Source organism: Strix aluco, chromosome 21 (assembly GCF_031877795.1).
Source record: "Strix aluco isolate bStrAlu1 chromosome 21, bStrAlu1.hap1, whole genome shotgun sequence".
Classification (NCBI taxonomy): Eukaryota; Metazoa; Chordata; class Aves; order Strigiformes; family Strigidae; genus Strix; species Strix aluco.
In genome coordinates, this window is record NC_133951.1 from 5,657,031 (window position 1) to 5,683,598 (window position 26,568).

The following is a 26,568-nucleotide window of genomic DNA, read 5'->3' on the forward strand; positions in this document are numbered from 1 at the left end:
GCACATTTGGACCCTGCTGTGCTGTGGAGCAGTCACAGACATGTGCTTCCAGACCCACTACAGAAGAGTCATTACCACATCCACGGTGAGAAAAACACCACGGACTTTTCCAGGGTCTGCCAACTCTGGTGAAAGCCAAAGATGCCTTTTGGGTAACATGTAGCTGGTAAGCAGAAGAAAACAAGAACTACAAGAGAATAACAGTATAAAGAGAGACTGAGGTGGCATGGAAAAATCACAGCAGACTGTCATGCCAAAGAGCAGAGAATGCTATTAACCTCCTTCCCATACGCAACACTAGGAAAATAACCAGATCAAGGTGTGAGCAGACAGATCCAGCATGTGCTTTAGCACATGGAATATCATTACTAGCCACAAAAGGGTCAGTATTTGGTCCCAAACAGCGATAAGAAATGTGAAAGACCAGCTTCCTGAGTCCAGGACAATCTGATAAGCAATCAGTAGTGTGAGGTAGAAAGAGAAAGAGCAAAGCAAATGAGAGATTCAAGGGTAATGTACTGTGACGCCAACAGGGAAGGAAGAAGTGCCTACCACCAGGACAGCATAAGAATTATTAAAGAATAGGAAACCTGGAGGGCAGGCTCCCAGAAGACTCATTTTATCTGATTGTCCCTGCCTTGCTTCAAGAACACAAAATACATCACAAAGGTCAGCGATTAATTGATAGAGCAAGCAAGACTTGAATCTGGAATCTAGTGATGCAATATTAACCAAAATCATCCTAAAAATTACTCGGTAACAGGCTCTGAACAGAGCGTTGACCTCTTCATAGCGAACATCAATCTGAAAAACAAATGACTCATCCCACACATCTTCCCAAGTCTATTATGTCCTAATAACTGGAAGCCGGCTTCTGCTTTTCTGAGTACTGAGGACAGTCACTGTCTTCAGGGAAAGATGGCGAGGCATGTAAGCTAATGGAAAACATTTCTTTAGAAGAAAAGTTGTTCAACAGTATCAAGAGATCCAAATCTCAAAAGATAAAAAAGAGCAGGTAGGGGGGAGAAGAGTAAAAGGAAAGGGAGAGGTTATTTTGAAACTGGAATGACTTAGTCAAAAAGTACCCTGCAATTATCAGGCACGACAGCGCCCTCATGCTGAGGCTACACTGGCAGCCTATAGAAATACATAAAACTCATAACCAACTTGTCAGGGCATCCAAGCAGCAGGAATCTGGAGAATGCTGATGATGGGAGCACTACTCGTCAAACCTAAGGCACAACCAGGTCTTACATAGGTATCAAAATCCTCCTCCTTTGCTTTGAAAATAAAAAAAACACAACGTATCACTTCCAAGCACCATGAACACAACCCGAACATGGCACTCTGAAATAAGACAGAAGACTTGTCACTTCCCAGCACCAAGACCAACCATTTGCTTGGGTGAATACAAAGTTCAGATTTTTAAATCCGTATTCAAGATTGAACGTGCTGGTATGATTTCCAATACTGCTAAATATCCACACTCTGGTTTCAAATCAACAGCAGTTTTGACTATTGCGCACATCTGATAATTTAGGTGTTTAATTTTAGGCCCCCAGTGCTAATTTTAGATTCAAATTTGACATATTTGTCCTCACTGCTCTGCATCTTAATCAACTTCACAAACAGACACTTCTCACCCCAGCCTTACTCCAACCAGATTTGAACTTTGTGTTCTTTTACCCTTCTTGTAATAGCAAAACCTACAAGACCCACAGATGTTGTGGCTTCCTATCTCCTCCCCTGTCCTCCATCACTGCTCAGCAGCTGTTTTGTGGCTTGTCAGAGAACCCTTGCCAACATAACACCCATATGAAGATATGCCTGAGGGATACAGAAGGGTCCCCGTGTTTGACCGACACTACAAGGATTTGTTTCCTCTCTAAAGGTTAGTTTCGTATTAGTTGCTCCCAATGAAAAATAGACCTAACCCACCTTGTCCACCACTGGGGCATCATCAAAAACAGCAGCACCCCACAGGTCAGCAAAATTATCTGCCTCCATAGGTAAGGTAGATGTAAGGTCTGCTTTGCAGTGAGGACACGTACTTATTACTCTGGTGGGTGTCACTGGTTGTGATGGGTGCTCTCTACTACTGGCTGTTCAACCTCAGCTGCATCCTTACAAAGGAGATGCTGCAACCTGCAAAGGGGACTTAAAACATTCCCACTCCCCTCCTGTCTCCTCAAAGACCTGTCCTGCAGCATGAAGAAAGCAACTGTTTGAAGTGAAATGTAGATTATCAGAGCTGAGAGGCACTAATAGAGCCCATGCATCACCCTCCAGTAAGGCACATATCCTATTGAGTGCGACAGATACGATTTATGACATCAGCATTATCCAGAGCATATATATGGAAGGGGTTGAACCTGCTAGTCCTTCATTCACATCAACACCTGCATTTCTTTGGAGCAGCTTCAGGAGAAGACTATTACCACAGTAGAAGCTTGTAAGTGGACATTTGGAAGAGTTAATAGAATATGAAATGGAGAAAAATGAGAGTTTAGCAACAGTTGTAGACAGTAAAGCTCTGAAAGGCAGTTTGAGAGGTTTGTGAAATACTCAGAACAACATCTAGTCTTTACCACAGAAGAGGGCCAGTGCTGCTCTTCAGCAGGGCAATTTTGGGATGGCTAATCTACATTTCAGACATGCATTAGTATTCCTTAAAGATGGATACCATAATGCAAGGAAAAATGAACATCAGTCTTATATTAAAAGGATGTTCTATTTAGTTTGAAAGAGAGGATTCTTGATGAAGTCACTGTAGTTTTCCTGGATGCAACTCCAAAAATCACTGATCTTCCTGTATTTTATAAGCTATTTTGTCATCACAGCTGAAATATAATTTCATTAAGAGATGCACATAGCCACCTGGATCCCTATCTCATTTTACTTAGTTTCATTTGGGATTAGCACCACCCAAAGAGCAGAGACTGGACAGACATCTCTTCCCTTCTCCTTTTCAGTACAGAACATAACTGCTGCTCCTCCAGGAACTAGTTCAAGCCCAACTAGAGCCAGGATCTAGCACAAATTGTACACCCTGCACAGTTTCAGCCTGTAAAGTTCTCCTTTGAACCAGGATGCAGAGATGTCTCTAACAGAGAAACAAGGAAAACCATCAGCTTTTAACCCCAAAGGGTTTGTTTACCTGTGCAGATGTGCTGTTGAGCTTCTCCAGGCCATTCTCCAGCCGCTCCATTTTTGCTTTTAAAGCCTTGCCCTTTTTCAGTAGCAAATTCTGATATAGTTTGATTTGCTCAAGGAATGACTTTGGAGTGGTATAGTTATATCGTCGCTCATTGCTCAGATACAATCGGGATATCTTGTTGACACTTGTGTGGACATAGGCCATGAATTTGCTTATTGACTCTTTCACTGAATCCTAAAGGTAAGATGAGAGGACAAGAAGAAAATATTTTAGACAGAACAACTATATATAGCAGTGCCATATATAAAGGAATTAACTTTTTATTCTGCTGAAGCAAAATCCAGGATGTAACATCTGAGTTGATCCCTTTTCATTTGTTATCTCTAAAATAACTTTGTCTGCTTGTGTACTTTATACCTTCTTTCATATCTTTTTATCTTATACTTTATCTTTTTCCAAGCAATTTTTCTAGCATTCAGCTCTACAAAATAACAGCCTTTTAAGTATAAATTTGGGCTTTTTTCCTGTACAAATGGGGAAAGTGCACACTCATAAAAAGAAATATTGTAGACTTTATTCTTCCAAAATCCTGCTCAGAAAAAGATAAACAAACAGAATGGAATGTCTTATAGTCTAGTAGCAGGTTGTCATCAATGAGAACTTGACATATTTTTGACCTTCAGAATTACAGATGCTTAGACATGCATGTGGAGGGAAAAGTGTATGTTTCCTGCAATAATCATAAGCATTATGTTATTTTCTGCACTGATTTGTAAGCTGTCTCCCTTGCTAGGAAGCAGTCATTTCACTGGCAATACTGTGAGTGTACAAACACACACGGGTGTGGTGGCCATGGCTAAGGTCCATGCCCCTCCCTTGAAAAACCTGGACTGCATTTCAAGCATGGTTTGATTAAGCTTAATGCACTACAGCACTAACAGCAAATCCTCTCCCAAGTCACCCGGATGTCCTGGGTAAATGTTGGAGGGCATAAAAGTGAGCAAACCCTCTGTGTTATACTGTCCTTATTATGCGAGGCACTGAACGGAGGGACGAGGTCACACCTGGCTGCCACCAGCACCGCGTGGCCAGGGGTGGCCAGCGCCTACACCCCTTAGAGGAGCTCAAACCCAGGCACGGCGCAGGCACCCCCTGTGGTGAAGGATGCCAGTGGGTGAGGTGCTCACCTCCACAGTCTCTGTTTCTCGCAGAAAGCGAAGGCTGACGGACTCGAGGGCCTCCCGCGGCCACTCCTGGAACCAGTCTATGGCCGTGCAGTTAATGATGGCAGGGAACCTCCTGCTGCGGACACGCAGCTTGTTACCGACTGGCGAAAAACACAGCGCGACCTGCAGAGCCCAAGGAAGAAGGTAAGAAGACACGGCCAGGAGAAGGCGCTGGGCTTCAGCTGCGCAGCCCAGTCCAGGCTCTTCCAGCCACTTCTAAAGGAAGATCTCACATCACCAGCTAAGGGCACAGCAACCTCAGTCCTTGAGCCCTTGTACTTCAGGGCAGAAAGCTTGGCCCTGGAAAAGGCATAATCTAGCAGTAAACACTTTTTTTCTCTGCAATAAAGACAATCAGTGGTGGTAAGCATTGCTATGGTCAAAAGCAGAAGCCTGGCACATTTTCAAGGCTGCAGCTAGTGTTCAATATAACCACTCTTCCCTGCTTTAGAAGTGACACAAAGCTTCGCCCAGCAGGGAACTGGCATCCAGATTCAAGTGATGCCACCAGGAATTAAAGTGAATGGATCTAAATTCTCCTGGCAGGACCACAAGCCTGCCTGGACTGTTTCCCCAAAAGCCAGCACTGAAAAGGGTTGAGGTGGCTCAAACTCAAAATCTGCTGTTATCAGAATGAGAAATTTTTAATAGAGAAATGTCAAAACAAAGCAGAATGGAAATAAAACCATTTGTGAATGCATTTTCCCTGCTCATTGCATTTTTGCACAGCAGGTCCTTTGCTTTTCAGGCTTTTATTTCAGTCCGACAGCTGCTAAAAGTTTCTGAGTTGCAGCAAATTGTGCAGTGTTCATGGCTCTCTGGGAAATCTCTCTTCGCATTACTCTGGGGCCTGGTCAAGGAGATGTTACTCCCCTGTCCTCCCAGCCCTGCACCATTTCTCCTTCCTCCAGACTTCAGCACCCTTCCCTTGTCCACCCGCTTTTCCCTGCAAGCTGGCAGCCTCCTTCCCCCACAGCCAGCCTGCTCAGTTCCTCTCAGGAAGGCACAAGCTCTCCCTTTTCCAGAAGGAAACTCTTTGCCCAGGATATAAAGTCAGAACAAGGCAAAGTACCTCTCCACTGCCCCACCACCAGCTTTAACAGGAAAATAAAACCCAAGGACTGAAACCTGCCACCACCATTCATCATAGCCCTTTTTCCACAAGCCCGCTGCAGCTGGATTTATGAGCTCTGTTAATCAGGCACGAAGAAGGACATGGACAAGTTGCCACCATGCAATGAGGTAGCAATATCTGAGCAAGGGCTGGTTTGGGACGCAGCATATCTCACTAAATGTTTCATACCTCTCCCACTTGTTAGCCCTGGCTGGTACCTGCACAGACTTGCAAGTGCCATGGGGCAGGCAGCTATCAGTTCAGACATCTCGATAAGGTGTCACCATCACCACCATGACCTAAGATCTGTTTTTCAGAAGCTGCAAAAGACAGTCTGTAACAAACCCAGTTTCATTTCCATTTCAGAAGAGGCAGCTGAATTCAGAGTTTCTGCTCCTCTGACATGGCCATTGCATGGTATAGACACGTAGAAATCCTTCCTACACCTTCAAGCATAAGCCTTGGGCACCTCTATGTTGTGCTCTCAGGACCAGGCAAGATTCAGAAAGCTATCCATGTACAAAATCCCTCTTCTGCACCTACACTACTCTCTCTCAAGACCCTGAGGCAGAGGGTGTGCTGGTGCTCATGCTCCATTGGGCCAAGCCCCACTCCTGTTCTGCTCCCAGAGGTCCAGCATGCCCTGGACCAGCAACTGATTTATCAGCTTTCTGCACAGCACATGATGCTGTCACAAAACGCTGGGGAGAATAAACAGCACTTCCTGGCTGACCTCATCCATCTGTTCTAACACATTGTTAAGGAGAAGGGCAGACAAGGAAAAGAGATCAGCCTCAAGTAAATCACATTCATGCTGCCCTTCCAGTGTACCTCAATAGCTAATGGGAATATATCTAGGGAGAGACACCAGGCAGAAGAAAACCAAGGTGCTAAAAGAGCTACAAAATAGCATCAGCACTCATCAGAAATTCCCCTCTACACTAGGGGAGAGAGAGAGAGAGAGAGAGAGAGGAGGACTGGATTCCATCTCCTTGGGCAGCTATAGTGTGTCATGGTCCCCAAATTTTCTCTCGAATTCAACTCTCCAGCTGTTCTCCACCCTAAACATGTACCTGACTACATCAAAAAGGGAACAGGCCACCCTACCTTACTGAACACATCCCACCAGCACAAACCGAGCAGTGAGTAAGGAGGATATGTTTTCATTAAGCAAAGATCAGTTCTGCACTCATTACCCACCCTACCTCCCTGCTCTGGGACCACAGCATTAAGCAGTCCTGCAGATGGGTAAATACCTTCTGGCAGTGTCTTAACTCCTTCCTGCACTGTACTTTTTCCACCTGCTAGGCATATCTGGGAAGTCCTGAAACAGTTTTGGGATCTTAGGACATCTTTATAAGGCCTTTCTATGCTGGAATATGGGCTGCAGTGGAAGAAATCCCGTAAGCATGTTGTGTCCCAGAACTCTTGTTTTTAAGATAATGGTTTTTTAATTCTTTTGGCTATAGATTATCAACAGCATGAAGATTGATCTCCTGTGCAATTTTTCCAAGCAGCCAGACCTAGTCCTGATGCACCCCAGTTAATCCCCTGTGCATAGCTCTGAAAATGGAAAGGCTGATCCTGCTTAGCTCTTGAAAGAGAAAATTCTCAACTCCTATAGCGCTTTCTAAAGCCCAAGAAGTTGTGACAATAGACAGCATTTCCCACGCTTTAGTACTACTTGCTGACAGAATCAAAGTTCATTTCATGAACAGGCAGAAAATCCTTTCAGGCTGCAGTCTGACCTCCCTATAAGGTAACCCGAAGAATCTCCACCCAGTACCCCTTCACCAAGGTTGATGGTGAGGACCCAAACTCCTCCAGTCTTTCTCACCTTCAGCTTTTGTCTAACACGCTCTATAAAAAACTTCCAGCAAGTCTCCCTGGAGGCTACCAGCCCCCGGCCTTTGACTTCATTCCTCACACTGTTGATGATGTTTTCAACTTCATCATCAGGGAAGAGATCAGGAATTTCACCTAAGAGAAGAAGGCACATTTTGGTTTACTGGTCTGGATTTCGTTGCAGTCTTAGAGCAAAGTGAGGTGGCTGCCTCCCTCTTCAGGGGCTCAGGGAAGCCCCTTCCTCAAGAAAAACCATTACACCAGGTGCTCACAGGCTCCATCAGCAGAAAAGTGGCACAGAAGGTCATTCTGCTAAGAAATAAACACTTGTGAGAGCAAACTTTCTTATAAAAGCACAAGGTAAACAAACCGAATAGAGTCAAAGTACAGAAAGTCCTTTTTTTTCAGATCTACAGTGCTAATTAAATTACAAAACAAACAAAAAAATCAAGTACCTAATATGCTACACACGATAAAGAAATCATTTTAGTTTTGCAAATGAACTAGTTACATGTACGATTTCTGCAGCTGTTCAATGCCATTTCCAGCAGCGGTCAAATAACTCCCAGATCACCACAATATTTTAATAGTTAGAAATCTTTTAAAAACTTAAAAGTTAATAGTTATGCAACTGATTGCCAAAAATGTACCCAACCAAAAGTTTTTTTAGTGGTTCCTTAATTTATCACCTATTCACTTCCTTTCTGGCTTCTGATTTGATTGAAATTATCATTATTGAGTGAGATACTGTCAATATGAGCACTAATCACTTAGGAAAATACACTAATCAGAAATCTGCTCATTTATAAGAAAGACTAAAATATATATTTTGTTCTAGCTTCCTAGATGATGACAAGAAGTGAAACGAGTAAGAAAAACAAGCATACAGGTGGCAGAGAGCAGGCAGACCCATCAGTCAGCACCCGCTGGGTGGCACTAGCTCATGTCATGGGAAGTCACAGACCCTGCACCATTCCTTCCTCAGTCCAGCTGTGATTCTACACTGCCTCCCTGGATCCTGAGTGAGAACCTCTAATCTGTCCCCACTTCCCTGCTTAGCAACCACAGGAAAACACAACACCTTTCAAAGTCACCGTAAGGTGACCTGGACAACCCAAAGCCAGGCTGCTCTGCTTGTCCCTTGCTGCAGGACGCTGCAGAGCTTCACCTTGAGTCATGAGGTGTTTGCGTCATCTACACCACACATAAGCAGTGGTGGGAGCTATTCACTGCCCTCCACAACAACCATCCTTACTCCTGGTTACAAATTCATCACAGGCAGGACTTGTTTGCTGCTGAAACCATCTGGCCAATTTATAGCCACATATGTCAACTCTGGAGTTACTCACAAACTATTGCTCCACTGTGCTGTCAGCTCTCCACCCCTCACCACCCATGGAGGTCACCTGAACCAGCTGGTATCTTCCCACTAAGAGTGGACTCATAAATAAGGTAACAACCATATGTGGTTAGTAGTAATGATTTATCAGGGAGTCTGGGGAAGACGCCCACTCTGGGTTACCTAGTGCGGTCACGGTGACACAGCTGCACACTCCCATGTGCACTGTAGCTGCAGTGCACCCAGCACAGGGAGTGCTCATCCACACATGCTTGTGCCATGTTCTGCAGGGAAACAGAGCATTGGCGTGTAGACTGACTATTCTGTGATTGATTTGGCAAGCAACAACTCAAAAACGCATCTGGAAAAACAAAGAGGAAAAGGTCTGGAATGGGATAAGCAACTAGCTGACGCACACAGACATAGTCATCTGGTGGCTTTGCATCATCCACCAACTCGTAGATACTCCAATCAAATATTCCAGTCAGGAACAGCCTTATTTTGTTAGGCAACTAGAGTGTGGATGCACAGGATCCATAGGTCAAACTCCTTATCTGCTGATACATTTCTTTGTCTCTGTCCTCAGCTGCAATATCACAACTGACATGTCACTTAACAACCATATGCAGTATACCATGAAGTATAGAACAACTGGGTACAAGAGATCAGACAAAAAAAAAATAAAAATCTACGAGATGATGGAGTGCATCCTCACCAAGGAGACCTTAGCACTGCTTTTACTCTAGAGGTTAACCCACATATCTTCTAGCTTACTTCCTATATTGCCTTTCTGCATAGTCTAGAACTACAGATGCTACCATGAGCAAAACTACATTGAAAAGGGGGAGAGGAGAAACCCAAGCAAGGGAGAAGTACCTGATGCTAAGAAGTCATTCACCAGCACCAAGAACTGCTCGTCTGCCACTTGTGCGTCAGTCATCAGGAACACGGTGCCTATGTTCTTCACACCGGCTTTCAGGTACTGGTTTGCCAGGTCTGCCTGTAGGTTGCAAAGCAAGTGGGCTTAGGTGTTGCACTTAGATTCTGCAAAGCATGGGCTAGGTACCACAGCTACAAGCAGGATATTTTAGAATCTTCTCATTAAAAAAGAACAAAGCAATTTCAATTAATTAGCATGAAACTGCTCTTTGGCCACTCTCCCTCTTCACAGCTGAGCCTTCCAGGTTATATGGAGGAGTCTATTGCTATCATCATTGTAAGACATTACCAAGTAAAACTTGACATTATGCCCAGGTCTGTATAACACAAAAATGAGAAGAAAGCCCTGGCCAGCGCTGCTAGACAAAGGGAAATGCCTATGGCTGAAACACTTAAGAGGTCAGTGGTTGTGGCTGAAGACATCAATGCAATCCCTGGTTGTGGAGACTGCAAGGGGAGTTCATAAAGGCTCACTCTGCCCTAGGCTGTGGGTACAGTAAGTCACATACACAGGGAAGATAAAGCACCACAGGGACTGGTAGAGACAGTAGTAGCTGCAAATGTTGGTCCTTGGTATCCCCATGCTGTAGATTTCTCTGGTTTTACAAGTATACATGATTTTTTTTTTCCTGAGGTGCTGCAACACATTTTTTTGGCTTGTGAGGAAGGGAGGAAGATGCCTTGTGCAAACATGGAATTTTCAGTTGTGTATTTCTTCCTTCTCTTCCAGAGTCTGAGCAGGGACTCACCCTTCAGTCTCCCACTCACTGCTGTGACACTGACAGAGAGACTGCTCACATGGAAAAGCTGATTTATTTCAAAGGGAACAATGTCCTCCTAATGAAGGACACCATCTTTTTGAAATCCAAGCTGATTATGAGATGGGAAAAACACCATCATCCAGCTCAAACTCCATCCTTTCCTTCCTGCTCCTCCAAGTAGGATACAAGACATGCGGGGGACCTGAAGAAATGCACTGGCCAGTGTTTCAGAAACCCTCTTAGAAATTCAGCAAATACAAACTTCTTCCAAAAAAAATAATTTGTTACTTTCATCATTGGAAATTTGGATTAGATCAATTATAACAGTGGGAAGGGCCAATGGCAGACTGAGTAATCTGTCACTACCTTGCTCTTCCATATCTGAGAAAAAAAATTACTCCACATTTCATAAATTCTTTGAAATTTAATACAAAGTGAAGGGAATACCAAAGTAACTTCCACCGCCACAGATAGAGAAGCAGAGACATGCTTTGAAAACAAGTTTATTAATGCTGGTATTGAGCTAAATTCCTAGATGGAAGTGCAGGCTTCCTCAATAGGCAGGTAGGAGCTAGAAAATTCCACGAGTGGGACTGAAAAACACAGAGGAGAGCTGAAAATACCCAATGGATGGTGGGACAGGCTTGTGTGACATGATAAAAACAACTTGTACACAGCCACAGGTCATCAGGTTGTGTCACTGATGGGGAAGGAACTCGGGGTTCACTGGCCATCACGTCTTCCAGGCAGCACAGAATGAATTACTGGGGTTATGATTTTTACAACATTTTTAATGAGAATCATTTTGCCACCAGCTAAAGTACTTTTAAACCATTTCAGTGATGTTTCAAAATGTTAATTTATAACTCCTAAGCTCACTAGCCTGAGCATAAACATAAGCACAGGCACATGTTGTCTACAGTGAACCATTTACTATCTACTCAGTCCCTCCCTTATACAAAATACCAAAGAAAGAACTGGATATGATTTGGGACCTTTCTTCTACTCTTTCCTGCTCCTTTCCCACCTCCAAATCTCTTCACGAGAGGCACCTCACAGATGAGCTAATTACCATTAGAAATAATGAGGGCTCATTAGTACAGCCCAGCTCTGAACTAAGCCTCGGGGCGGAATGCTCTCAGGCCTGGCCAGCTCAGAGGACTGGCAGAGGACATCAGGTCTTTCTGCACCCCTGTGCAGACACGTTTCAGCAAGGTATTTCAAGAAGTGTTTCTCCTCTCCACAGTCCCATATCATGTCTGGAGTTTTTTAGTATCCTCACAACAGTGTCACTCAATATGCAACAAGACAAAGTTTTCAGGGCAAGCTCTGCTTTTTATTTCCTTCTCCTCCAGCTCAGCCTTAAAAGTCACCTACCTTCAGGTCAGGGATCCCATACCCTTTCCTCAAAGTAATCTGGTAAACCTCCAGAGAGCTAATGAAGGCTGCCAGTCTGGTCAGGCTCTGCTTGCCACTTCCACCCACGCCAACCAGGAGAGCGTTTCCTCTGGGAGACTCCAGGATACGGTTGATGCGGCAACTAAATTGAAGCATACAAAATCTCTCATTAATAAGAGTATTTTTGTTTTTCTCTGCTCTGTGCCTTTCAATACATATTTTATCCACTAAGTAATTGTATTCTGAATGGGATGAAAAATGTCAATCTAAGAGACATGTCAGCAAACCATCCCCATCTCTGCTGAGACCTATACAAAGGACATAGCTGATGAAAAAAATATTTCAGTGGCAATTCAGATTGTGTCCAATTTTTTTTCCACCTGCGAAGTCCTGCTGGACAGAACTATTTTGAGGTGAAGGCCTGGTCATCTTTGCAGGGAGGACAAGGGAAAAAGCACATTACATTGACATGCAAAAACTGAGAACAAAATTGAAGGCTCTGATGCACTTCCCTGGTAAAGGTTTCTCTTCACAAAGTGTTTGGGGTTCATGTTCAGGTGAAGACTCCTGCTACGCATTAAAGCATATTCATATATGTCTAGAACAGCATAAAATCTATCTGGGAAACACAGTCCATGTTTCCTATTTATCTAAACCACCACTACTCAAAAGTGAGATTTTCTCACTCTTAAATGAACTTCTTATTATTTTCCAGGTCTGTTCACTTGTCCTGTCTGACAGTTGCATGGTGAACTCTGTCTGCCTCCAATTTATTCTCTTTAAGCAACTGCTGACACCCCACGTGTTAAAACCCCAAGTGAGGGTGGTTTAGAGGATCCTACCTGTGCAAACATCACTGTCCTGTGTCTTAAATGCAAGCACCATTCCCCTCTTCACAGCGTTGCCTTTATTCAGCTCACTTAACTGAGTATTTTCCTAGACTAATTTAAGTAATTTTTCTAATAAGACTGCAAGAAATACCGTACTGCTTTATTAGAACTCAAGTATTTTATGATCTATGCGCAGACTCCCACCAATTGTGAAATTATACCGAGAAAAGCAATCCAGTTTGTGTGGAGAGCTTTAGTGTTCCTGCTTTCAATTCTCCAGGCTAGCTCTCCCTGGAGATGACAGGTGGTCTCTGCCCTTGATGTGGTCCCCGGGGCTGCATGCTTTGTGAATGTGCACAATGGGCTCTGGATTCGGATGTGACTGACAGGTATCTCCCACTTCCTTACATAAATTAAGTCCTTAACTTTTCCTTTATTTTCTTTTTTTTTTTTTTTTCCCCAACTGAAAAGTTTCAGTAAATTCAAGCTGACATTCATAAACTGTTTGAGATGGAATAAGTTGCGTATTTCAGCAAAATGCAATTTCCAAATGCAATGAATGAAATTCACCCAGCTCCAGTGAAAATCGTGCTGAATACTCAAACCTCATTTTCTGGTTACTCACAATATTAACTGGAGGGGTAGTGCCAGGTTTTGTCGCAAATCCCAATTTATGTAAAGTGCAAAAGGAGCACAAGTTTAGTATTACTGTCACCTTTCTGCAAGCAGTGGAAGCAGAAACACCTGTGGACATCGGGCTGCATATGACTCATTAGTACAAAGGACTAAGTGCCCATGTTATAAGGGAAAATGTGCCCCAGCATAGCCAGCACACAAAACTGGAAAAGTAACAGTTTGTTGAGCTCTCAGAACAGAAATGGTTAGACAGCTAGTTAAAAGGAGTAGCACTTTATGTATGTTTTTTTTAATTTGTATGAGAATAATTGCATTAAGTTACAAGGTCCAACAAGAACTGAAATCACTCACACTGGTATGCAGCAGGACAGCAGCTTCCTTCTAGCTTAGAGCCACAAATCTGCACTTCTTGATACAATGTTTTCATACAAAATCAGTTAAAACTATGATTTACAGGGCAGGTCCATCTTCTGAAGTGATCTAAGGCCAGTTCTGCATTTCAGCCCCCAGAAATGAGTCTATCTCTGCTGGGATCCCCAACAAGCATCTAAATCATATTTGAAAGATGGAAGTACGCCTCACTATCTATACCACAGACATGTAAATAGCTTCACAATTATCAACTGGAGGCTTGCTATTTTCATATAGTCCTACATGTCCTGTTTCCAAAGGGAATCCATCTGGATCTCCAGGCATCTAATACAAGCAGGATTTTCAAAGGATCAAAGCAGTTTAAATGCCACAATCCATTTAAACTAGTAGGCTTAATGCACATACTCTCACTTTATATACATTTGAAAATCCCACTAAGAACCTGTGTAAACAGAGCTGTAAACCAGTTGTGAAAGCATTTAGGGAAATCCCAGTATAACTAGTTCTGTAGCTGGCTGTCAAGCAAAGACAATAAAGCACTTGAACATTGACACATACAATAAATGTTCATGGCATATGCAGAACATAAAGGGCCAAAGATATTGTAACAGCAATCAGACTTTAAAGTAACCACCAACATGCAGTCACTCCATCTGGCAGCCCCAGGCATCCTCCCAGTTTCAGAAGTGCCCTCCACACACCAGCTAGAGAAGCAGCGCAGCATTTGTGCTGGACACGCCACACCACATGGGCAGATGAAGCTTCTGCACACCTTCAGCTCCATCAGCTATAATTATGGGATACCTACATCCTTCAGAAAACTACATGGAAGCAATCTGCTTGAGCTGACGAGACCATAAATCAAAAAAAATCCCCTTACACATGGCACATGGCATCCTCAAATAGTACCAAGTTCATGGCAGCATTGACTTCATTGTAGTTGTCCAAGGCATCCACAAGGATCTGGTTCAACTCCTCCCAGGTTGGAACTGGCCTATAGCTGGGTTCACCAATGCCTTTAGCAAAATGGCAATAAACATTCATTCGCTTGGTCTGCTCTAAAGTTTCCTCAATGTCCTATCAAAGAAAAAAAAAGTATACAACAAGTATAGGAAAAAACACTGCAGCTCTGTGTCGTCTTTCCAAATAAGGTATGGTGTTCCAGCAAATGCTTTTTTGTGCCCATATAGTTGCACCTCAATGGTGCAAAAGGGGGTAGAGGGACAAGGACGAAAGAGAGGGAAAGGAAAAAGACCCAATACTGACTTTTTTCGCTCCAACAACTTTGTGCAAATCACAAAACCTCAACATGGACAGTGATAGCTGCAGGAAAAAGTGCTGTCTGCACTATTTATCACTTCAGTCATACTTGTGTGATTCATATAGCAGCATTGCTGGGTGATGCCAGACCTGAAGGAAAGCAGGTCTAGATCTTTCATTTGAAAGATATTTTGGAAAAAGGGAAAGCACTAGGGATTTGTGCCTGCATTTCACTTTGCTCCCATCAAGACCAGGGATCTGACCCTTCTCCTGCTTTTGCCACATGAGACTCAAAGCCCTTAAATAAAGGAATTTAATTAATTCACAGAGCCCAAATCTTCTCTTCCTGATGCCCTTATGGACTGCATCATTTACCCATATTGCAACATTGGCAGCTCAGAATAGGGATGACTGAGACTTTGCTCCTGGGCTCCCATCAAGAGCATTGCCCTCCAGGCAAGGGAGAGATGGGCAGACCTTGTGTCAAACTTTGCTTTCCCAAGGAACTTTTATTCTGTAAGCACACATGTTATTATCAGAGTTATGAACATCAACACTTACATCATAGAATTTCTTCACCATGTCCATCTGGATTTTATCAAAGGTACTATAGTCCTTTTCTTCAACCATCTTATCCCGGTACACCCGGTTAGACTCATGAAGGTAGAGTTTCAGTAGGTCTTGGGGTTGCTTCAGACATTCAGGGGTAGAGAACAGAAGGCCCTGTGAGGAGCAGAGACAGTCAGTAAACACCTTCTTGACTCTAAAGAACTAACCTCACCCCCAGCATCCCGGTTATCATGCTAGAAGAGGGCTGAATCACTCTAAATGCAGTTATTATAGCAACCTGCAATTGAATTTCTGGATAAGCCCCTACTCAGCAGACCCTGTAGAACACGTCCTTTGTTACCCCCAATCTCCCAAAGCAGTTTATATTTGTTATATTCATTTTTATACCCCAAACAACATCCCCAGTGCAGCCTGGCTGGGCTGGTGATCCTGTTCTCAGCAGCAAAGAGCATGCACAGTCAGGCACCAGCCCAGACGTGCAGCTTCTTGCATCCCAACACCACACCATAGGTGCTTTGTCAAGAAGAAAAAAGAGTTCGGAAATTTTAGTGGCAATGATTTTGTTTTTTAATCAATTAATTTTAATTAGGTGCATTCTGCCTGCAGGAAATATTAGTTGCTGTCTGCTTATTACAGTATGTTTACCATGAACTCTATTAAAATGCATAAAATAATTATATTTCAAAGAGGTGTCGCCTATAACTAAGCCTATTAACAGCACACAGGGTTTTCAGTGGTATGAATTAAATAGACAGCTTTTATTCCTAACATCTAATTATTTATACATAAAATATAAAATGTATTAAAAATAATGTAAAGCAGTCCCTCTCAGCTCACTGGCCCATGGCTCAAATCATTTGAGTTTCACATTTGTCATTGCAGCTGCCAAATTATCATTTTATTTACTTCACAAAAAAAAATCAGTGTGCATTCAGACGACTCGAAGAGAGAAAGATGAAACCCATCAGGTCCTAAACTGATCTTACAAAAAAATAAAATAAATATCATTCAGTCACTCTAAAGGCATCCCAAGCCACAAAAGTTGTGGTGTTCTTGATGCAAGCATGTGTAAGGCTACCTCAGAGGGAAGAAAATCCACCCTTCACAAATCTCTAATGAGCTTATTAACTTAACACCTGAACATCTCCCCTCTTCTCACTTTGCAAACCCAACCCTCCTCACTCCTCTCAGCAGAGCCACCAGGCTCTTCCATGAACCCCACCAGGGGCATCCCCAGAGAGCGATGGGGATACTCCGTGTGTGAGATTGAGCTTCCAGGAGATGCCATAGTGTCTGTGGCTGGGATGCACGAAGGATGCATGTCCATGGGTCACTGCATCTGTGATGGATGTGGTGCCAACATTAAAAAAAAAAAAAAAGGTAATCATCCCTTGTCCTTTGCTACATCAATGCAAGTTTTATCCATCTGGCTGTTGAGTCCTCAGGTTGTATTTCAGCCAAATCTTTCAGCTTCTCCTCCTCGCCAAAAAGGCCAGAAGCTGGTTAGGAAGCCCTTTCTGCCACACTGAGGCTTCTCTAGACAACGATACCAAATATCATGACATGGGGATAAAACAGTGAGACGCCAGAAGAAGCCTTTGCTGAGAGGAGCAGCTGTGCCCGTCGGGGTGCAAGGGGATCGCCACTGGGCTGCAGGGGGATTGCCGCTCTCCGGCCGAGACTCATCAGATCAGGATTTATTACCGGGTAATTCGGAGTGACAGGCTCCTCAGCAGCTTAATAATCACCCCAGGAGATGATGCGTATTTGGCACGGAAACGGGGAATATGCTAATCATCCCAGCAAGACTTGTCTGCTGTGTTGTCATCACGCATCAACATGCCAGCAGAGACGGGCTGTTACAGCTCTGACAAGGCAGGACCTGACCTCAGCCAGTTGTTTGGGTTTTTTCCCATGTTCTTCATGAAAAAGAGGACAGTGAAGAGCACCCATGACCCTGTCAGCCTGACAGGGAGTGTGTCGCCTCCCAACAGGACCTCACATGCTCTGCACCCACCACAGCTGTGCCGAGGGAAGTTCAGGAGAGTTTTCTGCTGCCCATCAGAGCTCTGCAAACAGTGACAAATATCAGTCTGCTCGCACTTTACACTGTCAGCAGATCCGGGCATTTAGGAACCCTGGCCCAGGTCAGGACAATTCCCACTGGGTCTCCATTAACGAGTCCTAACCCACAGCATTACCTCAAACCCTGTGTTATCACTACCCTCTGACCAGCAATGGTCTCAAAAAACCATGGAACTAGCACAGCCACACTCCCCAGACAGCTCTCTTGAGTTGTACCCGCCCCAACCATTCGTTCTCCCCAGAACCTCAGAAGCCTTCCATAAAAGACCAGCTTCCATGCAATACCATTTTCTTCATCTGTAAGTTCAGGTGCTCTAGATTTAATGTGAAGTCACTCACAAATAAAAGGATCACTCATTTTTCTATAGCGAGATGCACAGCTCTGGTACTGCCCACAGTATCAGTAAGTCCTACATCACACAGCTAAATGATTTTTGGTGAAAGAGTAGCTCTTCAAAGAAGATATTCAAAGTCAAATGGTTAGATGGTCCAGTGGAGAGAGACATTTAAATTTTTCTTTCTCTTTGCACCGCAATATGCTCTTAGGGGCATACATGGAAGAAATGCATACTTCATCTCTACATGGAAATATATTGGACATAGATAGACAAAATAGACACAGAAGAGGCCTCTACATGTACAGGACAGTCATGGAAAGTCAAAGACTTTGCATACTGCTACCTAGAACACAGTAAAACTTACATGTAGAGGGAGACTGAATGTTTGGGTTTAAAAAAAAAAAACAAAAAAAACAAAAAAAAACAAAAAACACCACCAAAAACGCCCACGCCAGAAGCGTTCAAGCCATTCTGGCAAAACCTGCAAAACTCTAACACATGTCCAGAAATCAAGGTCTGAAGCAATGTAATGTGAATTCTGGACACCAGGCTTGCTAAGCTGATAATTATTTCCACTTCTCGAGCTTTGCCAAGGCTGGATTCCTGCTAGCGCTGCTCTGGGCAACCCAGCAAGCGGAGGGAAGTATCAGGTCGTACAGCACAGCTTCCCCTGCATGCCAGGCTGGGGAGGAAAGTGCTCGGGTAACTGTGAAGAGAGAGTTAACACTCTCCCACAGGTGGGGCGATCAGGTGACAGAACAGAAAGTCTTCCAGGAATAAAAAGGCAAGAAAAATAAATGACTTTTTCTCTTTCTTTGTAGTCTAAATAACATTTAAAATAATAATAATTTCTGCAGCGTAGTGACCCCTTTCTAGCTGTCCTGCACTGTTGGACTAAGCACCCTGCTTTCCTCCTTCCTGATGTTACTCTTGGGGCTCCTGGAGCAGCCTCAGCACTTTGAAGACAGTGGTGACATGAAAACAGTGACAAACAGCATTACTATCAACAGCGTACGGGCCATGAACCCAGAGTCCTATTTAAAAGGATTGTACCAATTTCAAAATACACTCATCAAGGAGGATTGACGAGCTGATCCAGCCACCGCAATGGCACCACATGGTGCTGTGGCTGCTGTGTGTGATGGAGCATCCCATAACCAGCTGCTGGTATCTCGATCTCTCTTAAGAAGAGAAATAGCAGAGACAGTAAGACAGAAGGAAGGGGAAGCTCTGAAACCAAACTGTCTCAGGTAATCAGATCCCAACCAAGCCCAAGGCTAAGTCATGTCAAACTGTGCCAAACAACTGACCCTGCAGCAGTCTCGCAGCCGCTGCTGTCCCCCTTCTCCAGCCATGCACCAGACGACAACACATAAGGTGCATTTCAGCGCTTGCAAGCCTGAAGTTTGCAGGGCTCTTTAGCGAGTTCAACCATGGGTAAATACGAAAATCCCTCCCCATGCAAAGGAGTGTGAAGTCTGCTGGCTGCCAAAGCACAGGTGAAGGTGAAGCTCAGCTGGAGCGAGGCATGCTGGAGCCACTCCTATCATCTTGCTGTTAGGAAGAGATAGAGGCCATTCTTCCACAACTGTCACAGATCTTAATGTGACATGCTGCTTGAAAATCTTGTTAGAAATGGGAATAAAAAGCAAAATACAACCCTGCTAAGTCTATGATTGTTATTTTACAGAGATGACAGATATAATTTAGAGCATAATACCATGGTAACCCTTTCAGATGGAAAGGACAGCAACAGGGTTTTGTCTGGTGTGTGCCAGCAGGGAATATGTTTTTAAAAACCATAGAATCATAGAATGGTTTGGGTTGGAAGGGACCTTAAAGATCATCTAGTTCCAACCCCTGTCCTGGGCAGGGACACCTTCCACTAGACCAGGTTGCTCAAAGCCCCGTCCAACCTGGCCTTGAACCCTTCCAGGGAGGGGGCAGCCACAGCTTCTCTGGGCAACATGTGCCAGGGCCTCACCACCCTCACAGTGAAGAATTTCTTCCTCAGATCTAATCTAAATCTGCTCTCTTTCAGTTTAAAGCCATTACCCCTTGTTCTATCACTACATGACCTTGTAAAAAGTCCCTCTCCAGCCTTTTTGTAGGTCCCCTTGAAGTACTGGAAGGCCGCTCTAAGGTCTCCCTGGAGCCTTCTCTTCTCCAGGCTGAACAACCCCAACGCTCTCACCCTGTCTTCATAAGAGAGGTGCTCCAGCCTTCCAATGATCTTCATGGCCTCCTCTAGACCCACTTGAGCAGGCCCATGTCCTTCTTATGTTGGGGCCCCAGAGCTGAACATAGTACTTCAGGTGGGGTCTCACGAGAGCGGAGTAGAGGGGGAGAATCACCTCCCTCAACCTCTTGGCTATGCTTCTCTTGATGCAGCCCAGGATACAGTTGGCTTTTTGGGCTGCAAATGCACACTGCCAGGTCATGTTTATCTTCTCATCAACCAATACCCCCAAATCCTTCTCCACAGGGCTGCTCTCAATCCACTCATTGCCCAGCCTGTTTTTGTGCTTGGGATTGCCTTGACCTATGTGCAGGACCTTGCACTTGGCCTTGTTGAACTTCATGAGGTTTGCACAGGTCCACTTCTCTAGTCTGGTCCCTCTGGATGGATCCCTTCCCTCCAGCGTGTCGACCGCACCACACAGCTTGGTGCCATTGGCAAACTCGCTGAGGGTGCACTCAATCCCACTGTCCATGTCACCAACAAAGATGTTAAACAGCACTGATCCCGACACTGACCCCTGAGGAACACCACTCATCTCTGCTCTCCACATGGACACCAAGATGTTGACCACAACTCTTTGAGTGCGACCATCCAGTCAATTCCTTATGCACCCTGGTACCACACAGGAGAAACCAGCTTATTTCTATGTGAGGGCCTGAACCAAAGTTTCACCCTATAGACCTTGGCCAGCTGATGTCAGAGAAGCAGTGGCATCACTGAGTACAATGCTGAGGCATTTACTGTTGTCCTGCTGAAGGTGAAGTCCAGAGACAAGTATCACATGAGAACGGTGGATAAAATCATTGTTGTGTGGAAACACATGGAATTTCCCATGACCTTCCCAAGTCAACACAACTAGATGGTTCATCTCAGGGGATACCTACTCTGCAGCCAAGGGAGCCTCAAAAGTAGCACAGCTCAAGCAGTTCAGAAAAGATACCCATACGGAGCAGGCAGATGCAACATAGGAAGACAGCTGTGTCCTTGTACAGCCACCGGAGCCCACGAGGGATGTGCTGACGTATTCAAAAAGCACTAGACAACCTTACTTGGGCAACAGAGTGAAACCACACCTGTGTCCCTGGCAGGGGGAGCTGGACAGGCTTCTGGCCTCCCCAGCTTTGAATGAACCTAGATATCCTCACACACTTGAATCTGAGCATCTTAAGCTGAAGCCAAATCCCACCTTAGACCTGCACAGGGCTGATGTCTGGCAACAGGACAGTCACCTCGGACTGTTGTCACCTCGGACTGTTTTCACCTCCAGGGATCAAGGTTCTTCAGAAACACAGTTTCTCTGAGCTCTTCTCCATGTTTCCATGAGGATGAGCTGAACTTGAACTACACACAGAAATGCCCATTTTTCTCTGCTAAGGGAGAGGACGTGACTAACCAAGAAAAAAGGAATCCCACTGAAGATACTCAGATCCCCAGATCATTTCAATTAGTCAGGACAAACATGAACAATGCTTGACAAAGTCAACCCACTTCTGCCTGTTGAGCCTTCTACCCCTGGGTGTATAGGTCGTTCTTTTTTTCCTTTGGTTTCACCAGTCCCTTTATTTGTCTAGTCAAACCTCTCCGGCAATTTGCCGTCATTTGGAGTGAACACCTGAAGTCACCTTCAGCTGAACCCTCACACCAAGCAACGCAGACATCAGCCTGATCAGCTCAGGCCTGGTGGCAACAGGTATTGGGTGCAGAAGGAAAAACATAAAGGCAAGAAGTACCCATATCTGTTTGCTGAAAGGAATTATTGCTGACTTTTTTGGGGGCAGTCTTCCTTGTTCTGCGCAACACTCACAGGCATACCAGGTCCAAACTCATTCATTCTTCATTAGCTGCAGCAATTAAGATAGAGGTTCTTGAAGTGTTTTGTAATGAGAAAATTAGCACAGGGCTCCTTGTCATAAGAGCTGTCAGGCAGTTTTGACAAAGGGAATCAAGCTCAGCTTGTAAGGCCCTACTTAAATGTTTACATACAGTATTAATATCTAATATAGTATGATAATAACAGAGCTACTGGACAGATTACAAATGGATCCATGGTTAACCACCTGTGCAGAGCCAGCAGTATCACAGTACAGTGGCAACAAGTCCAGGGGTTGACTCCTCCACAGCTGCAATTTGCATATGGTTTGTGCTTTTAACAGTTGTGATCAGCTGCTTGTATAATTACAGAATAGCTGGTAAAACAGCAGTCCCCAAATGCCTTTTATATATGCAGCTATTATGTACTCGGTGTTTGATTGTTTGTCTGGAATTAAAAGGAATTTGAGAAAGGTAATATGCACTGACTTACAAGCCTTGCATCCACCGATTCATCATCTTTCCACAGGCTAAGGAAACTCAGATGGTCCTTAATTTGTGGGGGGGTGGGGGGGTGGTGTTCTCCCTTTTTTTTTTTTTTTAATTTTTATTTTTTCTTTTTTTTTTTTTTCCAGATCATCACATCAAGGGTCATGGACCAGATGGGTAGACTGCAAGTTGGGTAGAGATCTGGCTGGACCACCAGGCTCAAAGGTCTAACTGGAGGCCAACTACAAACAATGTTCCTCAGGGATTGGTACCAAGACAATACTGTTTAATGTCTTCCTCCATGACCTGGGCAGTAGACTCTCAGCGGGTCTGCAGGTGATGCTGACCAAGCAGAGAGGTTATTAAACCAAAGGGAGGGACTTTGACACCTGCAGAAAAGCTGTGTGAGGTTCAATCCACTTTTGGGTCCCCCAGTACAAGACAGACATTGACATCGTGGAGCAAGTTCAATGGAGGCCACAAAGATCTTGAAGTGGTGGAACAGAGGACATACAAGGAAAGGCTGGGAGAAATGGGTTTGTTCAGCCTGGGAAAAAGGTGAAGGGGAATCTTGCTGCTGTCTACAACTACCTAATGAGGAGTTATAGAGAAGACCGAGCCAAATTTTTTTTTGAAGGTGCATAGCAAAAGGACAAGAGGCAACAAACACAAATTGCAGCAAGGGAAATTCCAATTGAAATAGAAATATATAAACTTCACCATAGAGTGTATTTAGCAGTGCAACAAGGGCCAGGGAGGCTATGGGAACTCCAGTCTTGGCAACATTCAAAACTTGTCTGATCAGCCTGACCTAACTTTGAAGTTGGCACTGCTTGAGTAGGGGGTTGGACAAGAGAGCTCAAGCTAAATTATTAATTTATGAAGATTAATGAATGCAACACATAGAAATGCATTCCCAGAGTCCGGAGCTTCTTTCACACTCTATTTCAGGGAAAAAAAATGTGTTTCAGCAGAGCTAAACAGGAAATCAGGAGATCTCAAAACCTCAAGATTATTTAAGGTAAAGAAATAATCAGGAATGAATACCAAAAAGTAAGGAAGGATTTCAAGAAAAATTGAACCACAATTTAAATAAACCTTACGAGACCCAGGAGCCAGACTCCCCCACTCCTGCAGCCATGTGATAAATGAAAAGCCATCTGAGCCCCTGTCACTGCTCCTACCCTCTCGCCCAGCATCTAGATCTGGCAGGACATTTTCTAATATCCCACACCTTAGCACCTTTCAAGCAAATGACAGATAATTCTAAAGCTTCCCATTGAAATGCTTCTTTTGTCTCCGCTTTTCAAAGCACAGATTAACTAGAAGCCAGCATTTAACATGACCCACATCTAATGTCAAAGGCTGCTGATGTTTAGCTGAGCACAAGTGACAGGTCCGATTCCTTCTTGACACAATGGAGTTATTAACTTTTTTCAAGGTCCTGTTCTTGGATTTCCCATTGCCCATCATTACATCAACTCTTGTATGATGGACTAGACCACAAGGCACTGAACTTTCAGCACCTACTTTTTAAAACAGACGTTAATAAGGACAGCAACAAATTACAAATTGGGGTTTTACAACAGGTTATGATGTTTCAAACTCCTTGATTTGTCTGCTGAGAATTTTCTCAAACTTTATTAATCAGCCTTAAACTCTGAAAGGCGCTTTGAATAGTAATGTCTACTTCTTCAAAGCATGAGATCTCTGGGGAAAAAAAAGAAAAAAAAAATCTCCACTGTTGGAAGAAAACCTTTCTAAAGCTGAACAACTTGCCCTTGGTACAGAACTGGCTCCAGTGGTAATTCAGATTCAGCAACTAAGTCCAAGCTGCATTTGATTTATTTATCAACTCTTTAAATGCCAACCTTCACGCACTTGCTGAGTACCTGACCATCAAGAAGCTAAGAGAACATGTCAACATACGCCAACAAGCTCTACTGGCTCTAGGCAGAGCAGTTGAACTAGCTACTGCTCTCCTATCTTCAAGGCCAGTAGCCCACTAAGTATCTACCACCTGCTTCAGTGCAACAAAATAATTTCCCTTGTGTAGCAGAGCAGTGCCATTAATCCCCACATTTAAACGTGTGGAACTGAGGCTCACAAAGTCAAGCCCAGCTCCATCACACTCACCAACAGTCACTTAATTAAGCACTGAAGGCAGAAAACCAAAGCTCTCTTAATTTGGTCCCTCCTACAGCCAGAAGGCATTTCAACCCACCCAAAACCTTCACCTCCTTCTGGAACAATTCATTCCTCCCCATTGACCACAGGGGGCTGGAAAGTAAATAAGTTTCTAACTGATGTTCCTCAAAGTCATGGGCGATGGCTCTGAAATACCTCCAAAACCAATCAGGAATTAGGGAATGTGCCAAGGTCACCCCCTTTACTCAGGGGACACACATGCTGTGTCATTGCTAAGTGGGAGACTGCATTTTGCTCACCAAGACTAGCTGGGCCAGAGGAACACAGGTCCACAACCTCCCATGTCATCAGGGCAAGCTCCAAGTGCCAGAGGACAGCAACTGCACTTACTTGGAAGATATTGGAGAAGTCCCTCAGGTTAAAAATGTAGTGGAACTTGATAGCCGTTGGCAGGAAAGTAGAAGCTACTTTCTGATGCAGTCCCAGGGCAAGGGCAATAAGCTGCTGAGCTGATTTTTGCACAGGCCCTGAGAAATTCCCACTCGTCAGGTGCTGCATTAAAATGGTGCTGTATATCCTGGACAAGGCATCCTGACCAGGAATGGAGAGAGCAAAGACGCAGAAGTGACGCTGAGGAAGAGAAAGGAAGACATGGAAAGGTCAGAGAGATGGGCAACCACCTCCTAAGCAAAATGCCTTTGGGGACTTGATGTGACTGGACACAGTGCTAGATAATCTCATCTAGGTTCCCTCTCCCATAAAAGGTTGGGCCAGATGACCTTTCAAGGTCCCTTCCAACCTGGGATGTTCTGTGATTCTATGACTTGTAATCCACCTGAACAAGGCTATTTCCCTCTTCCAGTTTCCCAGCAGAAGACAGGTGGCAAGTGACATCATTCTGCTCACTAAACTGCATTTCACAACTGCTACACTGGAAGTTCAGTCCATTGAAGAGCTCTGATAAAACCCAGTCACTGTATCTGTTAAGAACAGACCCTGGAAGGTACCATCTCCCAGAAGACCCCTTTATTGATTTGGAACCTGCGGAGACAGAGGAGATACCCATGTACGGCCACAGGATGCTTCACTTTAACACCATAGCTTGCTAAAGAGGAACTAGGGCCTGGGATGACTCTGGTCATGAGGTTTCTCCAGGAGGGAATGAATTTTGCTCTCTGCTATCCAGGCTCCCCAACAGCTGGCAGGTCCCTGTGCTATGAGCAGGGTCTGTCCCTGTGGCAGCTGTCCCACGAAGTTACAGCTGCAGGGGCACCCATTTCTCAGGGTATTTCTCCACTACTGTTCACATCCCAAGCTTCATCCTGCAGCATGGAAAACACCTGCCGTGCAGCCAGGAAAGGCACCATCCCTCTGGCTGCCATTTATTCCCCTCGGACGCCAACAGGGCCTGCTCAGTGGTTTTGATCTGCAGGCACAGGGAACAGCCAGGCTGCTCCTGACCAAGCTCTGCCACCACAGCCTCATGGTTTGCAGAAAGGGTAAGTAATGTCAGAGCTGTTAATAACCAGGTCTATCACCCGGGTTGAGCCTCACAGCTCCCAGAAAACAAGCTCTGAGGTTTAAGATCTCTTCTCAAATCCATACTTTTGCTACCATCAACACTCGAACTGTTGTTGGGTTTTCAGGGGGCTTTTTGTGGGGGGGAGTTGTGTTTCTTTGTTTGAGTTTCCCCCACACCTCTTTTTATAGAGAATATACTTCCAGATCTATCAGAAAATTTTAGAAACCAAAAGGCTTTAATGAACTATATTCCAGAGGTAAATATTAGCTACATGAAGGCAAAATCTGTCTGCATGAACCAGAAGGCTGCCCTGAAAGTATTTGTTAAGCTGGCAGGCAACTTGTGACTTCTTCCTCCAACTGAGCAGCAGAATGTGAGGAAAAACAAACAAGGGAATAAGGGAGCAAGTCTGCTGCTTTACCATTAGGAATTACAGTTACTCAACAGATTCATGCCACTTCTACTGAAAAAATGACAGCACGATCTGC

General features: G+C 44.4%; 1 protein-coding gene across 1 annotated transcript in view; it reads right to left on the reverse strand.

Annotated features, from left to right (window-relative positions):
- Positions 1-26,568, reverse strand: part of DNAH9 (dynein axonemal heavy chain 9) — a 202,555-nt gene that overhangs the window by 111,787 nt on the left and 64,200 nt on the right. The window contains exons 38-45 of the mRNA XM_074847373.1: positions 24,949-25,188; positions 15,439-15,600; positions 14,498-14,694; positions 11,755-11,921; positions 9,558-9,677; positions 7,335-7,477; positions 4,345-4,506; positions 3,158-3,391 (exon numbers count right to left, since the gene is read on the reverse strand). Coding sequence (XP_074703474.1) covers positions 3,158-3,391; positions 4,345-4,506; positions 7,335-7,477; positions 9,558-9,677; positions 11,755-11,921; positions 14,498-14,694; positions 15,439-15,600; positions 24,949-25,188 — 1,425 coding nt within the window. The remainder of the gene's footprint in view (positions 1-3,157; positions 3,392-4,344; positions 4,507-7,334; positions 7,478-9,557; positions 9,678-11,754; positions 11,922-14,497; positions 14,695-15,438; positions 15,601-24,948; positions 25,189-26,568) is intronic.